The 10993-nt window shown below is 45.1% G+C and overlaps 1 protein-coding gene across 1 annotated transcript; it reads right to left on the reverse strand.

Moving 5' to 3' along the window:
* Positions 1-985: 985 nt before the first annotated feature.
* LOC136495579 (uncharacterized mitochondrial protein AtMg00810-like) lies at positions 986-1378 on the reverse strand. Its single transcript, XM_066491471.1, has one exon. It carries the CDS (start codon positions 1376-1378, stop codon positions 986-988), a length of 393 nt encoding a protein of 130 aa, XP_066347568.1.
* Between the last annotated feature and the right edge of the window lie 9615 nt (positions 1379-10993).

The raw sequence follows: 10993 nt of genomic DNA on the forward strand, positions 1-10993 counted from the left end.
CCAGAGAGCTGAGAGTAGGCATTGTCTAGTATGTAGAACATGCACCAGCTTTGTTCCAGCATGGGGTTGGGCCCAAGTAGCACCCTAACTTGGAGTGCTAGCGTGTCTAGGCCAAAAGCTGCAAGGTCGCCATCCTAAAGCACATGACCTAGGATGGCATCTGGTGCGAAGGCAAGACGCCCTCACTGAGGTGAAGTTGACCTAGGTGATCCGCTAATGTGTCTAGATTGGGGGATGTTCGATCATTGTCTTAGGGTGTGGGGCCCTAGGACAGCATCTAGGGTGGAGGCAACGCGTGTCCGCTAAGGTGTAGGCAACCCAGGTGATCATTTACAAAATCCAGGATGCCAAAGCATTGAACCTTGCCGAGATTGAAGCCAGAGATGGGTATTGGCCCGTCGGCGTCGATGAACTCGAAGCTCCCAAAGCATATTGATTGATTGGAGAGACCTATGTACATATATATATATATAGGGGAGAGGAGATCTCGTGGTTTATAGAAACAGGACCAAACTAAGATCTCCTCATATCTCTCTAACCAAATAGAGGACCGGTCGACTATACCAAGGCCCGGGCCCATATACACATGCATATATACATTTACAGTCTAACACCCTCCTGCAGTCACAGTGCCATGTTTGCGAACGTTAAGACTGGACCAAAACTCCATGAAGATAGAAGAAGGAAAGCCTTTGGTGAAGATGTCGTTGAACTAGGACGTTGTCGGGATGTGAAGAACGTGGATAGCACCAAGAGCCACTCATTCTCGGATGAAGTGAAGATCGATCTCAATATGCTTGGTACATTGATGCTGAATGGGGTTGGAAGACATGTAAACTATACTAATGTTGTCATAATACACCAACATTGCTTAATGCATAGGTGTATGTATCTTGGACAATAGCTGGCACAACCAGGAAGCCTCTACAACCGCATTAGCTACAGCATGGTACTCAGCTTCAGCACTGGAGTGGGAGACAATGTTCTAGCACTTGGAGGACCAGAAGACCAAGCTGTCACCAAGGAACACAGCGTAGCCTAATGTGGACTTACGACTATTAGGACAACCAGCCCAATCTGCATCTGAGTAGACCACAAGATCAGACTGACTGGAGGCACAGATATGAAGGCCCAAGTCCAAAGTACCATGAACATAGCGAAGAATCCACTTCAGAGCTGCAAGATGAGGTTCCCGCAGGTCGTGCATGTGTAGACACACCTGCTGTACTACATAATCAATATCAGGCCATGTGAAGGTGACTAACTGCAATGCGCCGACAAGACTGTGGTAATCTGTAGCATCAGAAATAGGATCACCATCGGTAGAGAGCTTCGGGTTGATATCAACTGGAGTGGTACATGGCTTGCAATCAGCCATACCAGCATGTTCCAAGATGTCCAACATGCACTGGTGTTGAGACAAGAATAACCTAGAAGCAGTGCGCTGAACTTGCATGCCCAAAAAATGATGAAGTTTGCCTAAATCCTTCATAGAAAACTCACGCTGTAGGGCTATAATAATGCGATGACGCAAGTCTAGAGAAGAAGCTGTCAGCACAATATCATCCACATATAGCAGAAGATAAGCAGTCTTAGCACCGAGAACATGCTCGACATGGGTGAAAGGTGCCAACGATGCCCTGATCACAAATGTGAGTGCGCAAATTTCCTCTATCTGGCACGCTAACTGTCGGTGTTTAGAGAACCAACTAGTAAATTTACCACCATGCTACTCAAGGGATTCGATGGCTAGCACTTAGAACAAAGAGAATTTATACTGGTTTGGGACTAAGCCCTAAGTCTAGTTGCCAGAGTCTTGTGAGTACATGTTCCTTAATGCCAAAGTTCTCCAAAAGGCTTACAACAAGGGGTATGCAAGCTACTATCCTACAAGATGTAAGAGTTTGAGGAAGGGGAAATGTTTGTAGGGGATCAATCAGGAGAAGACAATTGGATCTGAAGGGACCATGACGCCTAAGAGGGGGGGGGGTGAATTAGGCAACTTAAAAACCTTAATCTTAAACTATGGCCTCTTTTTCTAACCCTAGCAAAACCTATGCAATAGATAAGCTATCTAGATGTGCAACTATGGTTTTACTAGTGTGTTGCTATCTCTACCGCAAACGTAGTGAAGTAATCAATATAAATGCGGAAGCTAAAGAGCAAGGTAGAGATATGCAAACTCCCGTCGACGACTCCGGTATTTTTACCGAGGTATCGAGAAGCGCGCAAGCTTCCCCCTAGTCCTCGTTGGAGCCCCTCGCAAGGAATCCCTCGCAAGGGCCAAGCTCCCGGTCGGGTGACTTCGTGGATAGCCTCGGGCCTTCCCCACGTGCAAGTGGGTCTCCAATGTGCCTCACGACAAGCCTCTCCCGGATGCTCCCCGCCGTCTTCACTATCAAGCTTCCGGCCAAAACGCCGTGGGCCTTGTTCCCTCCGGTACACGGTGGCGGCCACACCACAACCATGGTTGGTGTGATCTCACAAGACTTCAAGCCCCTCCGATGTACAACACTTGTGCTCGCAAGCACGGGGTGGCAAGAGGTATGTAAACCTCACTAAACACTAGGCAAATACCTAGAGCAAGCGCATAAGCAGTGGTCTAATCAACCTAAGCACTTCGCAAAGCACTTATGCTAATCACCTAATAAAACACTAAGCACTACGCATGTGGAGATCACTAAAATGGTGTATCAACACCCTTGGTATGTTTCCTCAGCTCCACACATCTCAAATGGCCGGTTGGGGGTTGTATTTATAAGCCCCACTGAGAAAGTAGCCGTTGGGGTCGAACTCCCGCAATTCTGCTACTGACCGGACACTGAATCGTTCTGACCGGACGCATCCGGTCATCCTGACCGTTGCAGCCGCGAACCACCGATCGGACGCTGCCAGTGTTCGGTCGCCTGCCACCGGACGCGTCCGGTCGCAGTTTCGCGCGCCTGGAACCTCTCTGTACTCGATCGGACGCTGTGTTTCTGCGTCCGGTTGGTTGCCGCCAGCGTCCGGTCCTCGCGTCCGGTCGCCTGTTTGTCGAGCCACCGGTCCAGCGTCCGGTTGCGCTTCCAGCGTCCGGTCCTTGCGTCCAGTCGCGTCTGCGAGCTCGTTTCTTCGTGATCTTGCGTACGGCTTGGTTCCTATCTTCATGCTTGGACTTTGCTTGATCTCTTGGGTCTTTTCTTGTGCTCCTGAGGTCTTGCTTAAGGTATTGATCATCGGATCATCACGTCGCCTTCGTCCAAGTCACGTTTTGCACCCTGTTGGACTAAAAAACAAATACTTGCAAATTCATTAGTCCAATTTGGTTGTGTTGGTCATTAAACACCAAAATCCAAAGTAAATGGGCCAAGGGTCCATTTTCCTTACAATCTCTCCCTTTTTGGTGATTGATGCCAACACGACCAAAGCAAGCAAATAATAAGAATTTGGAAATTAAAAACTACCTACTTGCTAGGATACAATGCAAAGGGCGAGGTTATATGATACTAATTGATAGATACCAATGAAACTTTACTTAAAAGCTTGTCTTGCCCTTGTAAATGTCCCCATATGATATTATGGATTTAAAGCCTAGCTTTCAAAAAAAAAAAATTTCTCCCACTACTTAGACTAATCCATAATTCACGTTCCTTCCTTTCTCGGACCATTACCACTTGTAGACATCAACTTGATGCTTGCCTTTGGTCCTTCAAATTCTCCCCCTTTGGCATCAAATACCGAAAAGGAAGACATTAGTAGCACAAGGGAGGGTCAAATTTCATGATCCTTTGTATATAGAGTGAAATGGATCACAAAATTTGACTCTCATATTATATAGAATAAGCTCCCCCTAAATATATGCATACATATGATAGAAAACAAAGCATATGCATAGTTAGCAATTTATTGTTCAAGAGAGTTTAATCTATATAATGCATGGAGAAAGCATGTAAATATGAAATGAAATCAACATGATGAAGCCAATTGAAGAATGATGCTTAACTCCGGGGACTCCAATTTCCTTACAATGAGACTACTACACATGTGATAGGTTTGAAAGAATTGATACTATTTGAACAAGTGTTAGTCTCAAAGCATCCAAGTTGTAGATTAAGCTCCCCCTAAATTTGTGCACACAAGTGTTGAATTCTTGTAAAATTTGTGCACATTGATTTAAGAATCAAAATACCATTTGAAAGATGATATTTGGGAGAGATTATCTACAATTTGAACTTTGGCACATATTAGATAATTAATTGTAAAACAAGCTATGTGCCGTGCTTCTAAACAATTTTAACCATGTAGGTTTGCTCCAAGGATTGATAATGAAACCGAGCAAGCCTACCATATGATATACCTATTTAATGCATGACAAAAGATTAAGCATGTAAATGCAAACATAGGCATGAAAGATAACTAGATGCTTTAAGAGTATACCAATTGAAAGACAAAGCCGATTGAAATGAATACTAATTGGAAGTGATGACAACTAGTTACCTAACATGGGAAGGGGAATTTGGGTCCATAGTATTCACTAACCTACTTGGCAATGACTTTGTCCAACATGATGCACCCCATGTAAGGAAAATGGACCCTTGGCCCATTTACTTTGGATTTTGGTGTTTAATGACCAACACAACCAAATTGGACTAATGAATTTGCAAGTGTTTGTTTTTTAGTCCAACAGGGTGCAAAACGTGACTTGGACGAAGGCGACGTGATGATCCGATGATCAATACCTTAAGCAAGACCTTAGGAGCACAAGAAAAGACCCAAGAGATCAAGCAAAGTCCAAGCATGAAGATAGGAACCAAGCCGTACGCAAGATCACGAAGAAACGAGCTCGCAGACGTGACTGGACGTAAGGACCGGACGCTGGAAGCGCGACCGGACGCTGGACCGGTGGCTCGGCAGACAGGCGACCGGACGCGAGGACCGGACGCTGGCGGCAACCAACCGGATGTAGAAACACAGCGTCCAATCGAGTACAGAGAGGTTCCAGGCGCGCGAAACTACGACCGGACGCTGGCAGCGTCCGATCGGTGGTTCGCGGCTGCAACGGTCAGGACGACCGAACGCGTCCGGTCAGGACGATTCAGCATCCGGTCAGTAGCAGAATTGCGGGAGTTCGACCCCAACGGCTATTTTCTTAGTGGGGCTTATAAATACAACCCCCAACCGGCCATTTGAGATGTGTGGAGCTGAGGAAACATACCAAGGGTGTTGATACACCATTTTAGTGATCTCCACATGCGTAGTGCTTAGTGTTTTATTAGGTGATTAGCATAAGTGCTTTGCGAAGTGCTTAGGTTGATTAGACCACTGCTTATGCGCTTGCTCTAGGTATTTGCCTAGTGTTTAGTGAGGTTTACATACCTCTTGCCACCCCGTGCTTGCGAGCACAAGTGTTGTACATCGGAGGGGCTTGAAGTCTTGCGAGATCACACCAACCGCGGTTGTGGTGTGGCCGCCACCGTGTACCGGAGGGAACAAGGCCCGCGGCGTTTTGGCCGGAAGCTTGATAGTGAAGACGGCGGGGAGCATCTGGGAGAGGCTTGCCGTGAGGCACATCGGAGACCCACTTGCGCGTGGGGAAGGCCCGAGGCTATCCACGGAGTCACCCGACCGGGAGCTTGGCCCTTGCGAGGGATTCCTTGCGAGGGGCTCCAACGAGGACTAGGGGGAAGCTTGCGCGCTTCTCGATACCTCGGTAAAAATACCGGAGTCGTCGACAGGAGTTTGCATATCTCTACCTTGCTCTTTAGCTTCCGCATTTATATTGATTACTTCACTACATTTGCGGTAGAGATAGCAACACACTAGTAAAACCATAGTTGCACATCTAGATAGCTTATCTATTGCATAGGTTTTGCTAGGGTTAGAAAAAGAGGCCATAGTTTAAGATTAAGGTTTTTAAGTTGCCTAATTCACCCCCCCTCTTAGGCGTCACGGTCCCTTCAATTGGTATCAGAGCCGGTTGGCTCATATTTGGACCTTTGGCTTAACCGCTGTTGAGTCGACGCTATTGTAGAGTGGTTGGGATGGATACCGCTAGGCCTCCACAATTTGACGGCACTAACTTCTCCTACTATAAAGCTAGAATGGCTTGCCACCTTGAGGCGGTTGATTTGGGTGTATGGAGAGTCACTCGTGACGGGATGAAACCCATTAAGAATCCCGAAAAGCCCACGAAGAGTGACGAAAAAGAAATGCATTTTAATGCTAGAGCTAAGAATTGCTTGTTTAAATCATTTAGCATGGATGTGTTTAACCAAGTGTTCACCTTAAATACGGCACATGAAATTTGGTTAAAACTCCAAGAGCTCCATGACGGCACAAGTAATGTCCGTGAGCAAAAACATTGTCTAGCTAAGCAAAATTATGATTCCTTTGCTATGAAAGATAATGAGCTTGTTCGTGATATGTATTCTCGATTGAATCTAATTATCAATAAGCTCCATTCAATAGGATTATTAAAGCTAGATGATGCCGACATCGTGAGGAAGATCATCTCCATTCTACCACAAAAGAAATATGCAAGCATCATCACCATCCTTCACAACATGGAGAACTTGAGCACCATGACCCCGGGCATTGTCATTGGCAAGCTAGTGGCATTTGAAATGTCACGGAAGATGGGGCAAGAAGATGCTTCTTCATCAAGCAAAGGCAAAGCTCTCGCTTGTAGCGAGAAGAAAAAGATGAAGGGCAAGAAAGTTGAGTCAAGCTCAAGCTCAAGCTCCTCAAGTGAAGAAGAAGAAGATGAGGATGATGATGATGATCAAGAATCAAGTGATGATGATCAATCTTCCTCCTCCACCTCCGACCTTGATGAAGAATCAATCAAACTTATCAAAAAGGTGGAGAAGATGATCATAAGGCTCAATGTCAAGGGTGTGCCCATCCAAATTCAAGACCTTGTTTTCACTAATCAAAGAAACGAGCAAAGAAAGAAAGGATGCTATGGATGCGGTGAGTTGGGGCACTTTGTGGAAGTTTGTCCAAACAAGCCCACACCCAAGCCAAAGAAGAAGGCGTGCAAAAACAAAGCCCTCACATCAATAAGGTCATGGGATGATTCCTCAAGTGAAGAAGATCATCACAAGAGGCGAGGGCGCAAGCACTCATCATCAAGCTCTTCTCGTGTGTGCCTTATGGCACGAGGTAATGAAAGCTCATCCTCTAGTGAAAGCGATAGTGATGATGATTTGCCTTCTTATAATACAGTTGTGCAACAAAATCTTAAATATGCTAAAGTTTGCACTAGTCAACAAAAGAAGCTTAAAAATTTAAAAGAAGAGCTAGGTAGTTCACAAGAAGCATACAAAAATTTGCTTGAACAATATGAAAACTTTGCAAATCTCAATGTTGAACTATCTACTAAAATTGAGCAACTTGAGGCTAGTGCAACAACAAATGCATGCACAATCAATGATGAGCAACTTTTAAAGAAAAATGAAAAATTAAAAGGAAAGTTAGCTAGCTCACAAAATGATTATCAAAGTTTGCTTGCTAAAATAGAAATCATGTGCAAACATTGTGATGAGCTAACAAATAAAGTTGCTAATCTTGAGGCCGTCAAAAATACCCCCACCAAGGCATCTAAAAAGAAAAGTTCTATCATTAAAAAGGATGCCTCTACTTCTTGCAATGATTTATGTTTAGACTCAACTTTGTGCAACCAAGTTTGTGTTGAGAAAGTTATTGTAGATACATGCACACAAGTGGTTGCAAAGGAGAATGAGCAACTTAAGCAAGAAGTAGCTCGCCTCACCAAGGACTTGACTCAAGTGAAAGGCAAGGCAAAGCAAACCCAACTTCATCAAGATAACACCATCAAGGGAGTGAAGAAGCTTGATGAAGGACAAACCATGGTTTGTTACGTGTGCCACAAGGAAGGTCACAAGTCCTATGAGTGCAAGGTGAAGAATGAGGGAGGAGCAAAGAAGAAGGAGAAAAAGCAAACAAGCAAGCTCTCCAACACCTACACCAACAAGGTGGACAAGAAGGCCTCCACACCTTATCTCTTGAAGAAGAAGAAAAATGACATGGTGGTGGCCATCAAGGTGAACAAGCAAGCCAACAATGGGGTCAAATGCTTTTGGGTGCCAAAAGAAATCATTTCAAACATGAAGAGCACCAAGAAGGTTTGGATCCCAAAAGGGAAGTGAGAAGTCCGTCAGAAGTCGGGGAATTTGGAGACTTGGCAAAGTAAGGGTGCATTTCATGGGGTGCATCATGTTGGACAAAGTCATTGCCAAGTAGGTTAGTGAATACTATGGACCCAAATTCCCCTTCCCATGTTAGGTAACTAGATGTCATCACTTCCAATTAGTATTCATTTCAATTGGCTTTGTCTTTCAATTGGTATACTCTTAAAGCATCTAGTTATCTTTCATGCCTATGTTTGCATTTACATGCTTAATCTTTTGTCATGCATTAAATAGGTATATCATATGGTAGGCTTGCTCGGTTTCATTATCAATCCTTGGAGCAAACCTACATGGTTAAAATTGTTTAGAAGCACGGCACATAGCTTGTTTTACAATTAATTATCTAATATGTGCCAAAGTTCAAATTGTAGATAATCTCTCCCAAATATCATCTTTCAAATGGTATTTTGATTCTTAAATCAATGTGCACAAATTTTACAAGAATTCAACACTTGTGTGCACAAATTTAGGGGGAGCTTAATCTACAACTTGGATGCTTTGAGACTAACACTTGTTCAAATAGTATCAATTCTTTCAAACCTATCACATGTGTAGTAGTCTCATTGTAAGGAAATTGGAGTCCCCGGAGTTAAGCATCATTCTTCAATTGGCTTCATCATGTTGATTTCATTTCATATTTACATGCTTTCTCCATGCATTATATAGATTAAACTCTCTTGAACAATAAATTGCTAACTATGCATATGCTTTGTTTTCTATCATATGTATGCATATATTTAGGGGGAGCTTATTCTATATAATATGAGAGTCAAATTTTGTGATCCATTTCACTCTATATACAAAGGATCATGAAATTTGACCCTCCCTTGTGCTACTAATGTCTTCCTTTTCGGTATTTGATGCCAAAGGGGGAGAATTTGAAGGACCAAAGGCAAGCATCAAGTTGATGTCTACAAGTGGTAATGGTCCGAGAAAGGGAGGAACGTGAATTATGGATTAGTCTAAGTAGTGGGAGAATTTTTTTTTGAAAGCTAGGCTTTAAATCCATAATATCATATGGGGACATTTACAAGGGCAAGACAAGCTTTTAAGTAAAGTTTCATTGGTATCTATCAATTAGTATCATATAACCTCGCCCTTTGCATTGTATCCTAGCAAGTAGGTAGTTTTTAATTTCCAAATTCTTATTATTTGCTTGCTTTGGTCGTGTTGGCATCAATCACCAAAAAGGGGGAGATTGTAAGGAAAATGGACCCTTGGCCCATTTACTTTGGATTTTGGCGTTTAATGACCAACACAACCAAATTGGACTAATGAATTTGCAAGTGTTTGTTTTTTAGTCCAACAGGGTGCAAAACGTGACTTGGACGAAGGCGACGTGATGATCCGATGATCAATACCTTAAGCAAGACCTTAGGAGCACAAGAAAAGACCCAAGAGATCAAGCAAAGTCCAAGCATGAAGATAGGAACCAAGCCGTACGCAAGATCACGAAGAAACGAGCTCGCAGACGCGACCGGACGCAAGGATCGGACGCTGGAAGCACGACCGGACGCTGGACCGGTGGCTCGGCAGACAGGCGACCGGACGCGAGGACCGGACGCTGGCGGCAACCAACCGGACGTAGAAACACAGCGTCCGATCGAGTATAGAGAGGTTCCAGGCGCGCGAAACTGCGACCGGATGCGTCCGGTGGCAGGCGACCGGACACTGGCAGCGTCTGATCGGTGGTTCGCGGCTGCAACGGTCAGGACGACCGGACGCGTCCAGTCAGGACGATTCAGCGTCCGGTCAGTAGCAGAATTGCGGGAGTTCGACCCCAACGGCTACTTTCTCAGTGGGGCTTATAAATACAACCCCCAACCGGCCATTTGAGATGTGTGGAGCTGAGGAAACATACCAAGGGTGTTGATACACCATTTTAGTGATCTCCACATGCGTAGTGCTTAGTGTTTTATTAGGTGATTAGCATAAGTGCTTTGCGAAGTGCTTAGGTTGATTAGACCACTGCTTATGCGCTTGCTCTAGGTATTTGCCTAGTGTTTAGTGAGGTTTACATACCTCTTGCCACCCCGTGCTTGCGAGCACAAGTGTTGTACATCGGAGGGGCTTGAAGTCTTGCGAGATCACACCAACCGCGGTTGTGGTGTGGCCGCCACCGTGTACCGGAGGGAACAAGGCCCGCGGTGTTTTGGCTGGAAGCTTGATAGTGAAGACGGCGGGGAGCATCCGGGAGAGGCTTGCCGTGAGGCACATCGGAGACCCACTTGCGCGTGGGGAAGGCCCGAGGCTATCCACGGAGTCACTCGACCAGGAGCTTGGCCCTTGCAAGGGATTCCTTGCGAGGGGCTCCAACGAGGACTAGGGGGAAGCTTGCGCGCTTCTCGATACCTCGGTAAAAATACCGGAGTCGTCGACGGGAGTTTGCATATCTCTACCTTGCTCTTTAGCTTCCGCATTTATATTGATTACTTCACTACGTTTGTGGTAGAGATAGCAACACACTAGTAAAACCATAGTTGCACATCTAGATAGCTTATCTATTGCATAGGTTTTGCTAGGGTTAGAAAAAGAGGCCATAGTTTAAGATTAAGGTTTTTAAGTTGCCTAATTCACCCCCCCTCTTAGGCGTCACGGTCCCTTCAGGATCCCTTTGCAAGAAGGCCTAGCTACCCTTATATAGTCATGGGGGCTAGGTTACATGTAGAGTAGGGTTCTCCCATCCCAAGCGGCTAGGAGGCCGAGGGATGGAGAAGCTAGCTTGCGTGCTAAGTAGACTAACTAGTCTTGTCACCAGTGTGGTCGTCGTGAGCTTGCTCCTTATGCCAAGGGGCATTGTA

Source organism: Miscanthus floridulus, chromosome 12, assembly GCF_019320115.1.
Source record: "Miscanthus floridulus cultivar M001 chromosome 12, ASM1932011v1, whole genome shotgun sequence".
NCBI lineage: Eukaryota > Viridiplantae > Streptophyta > Magnoliopsida > Poales > Poaceae > Miscanthus > Miscanthus floridulus.

Coding starts and splice junctions, on each gene's coding strand:
- LOC136495579 (XM_066491471.1), bottom strand. CDS start 1,378: ATGGCTGATTGCAAGCCATGTACCACTCCAGTTGATATCAACCCGAAG.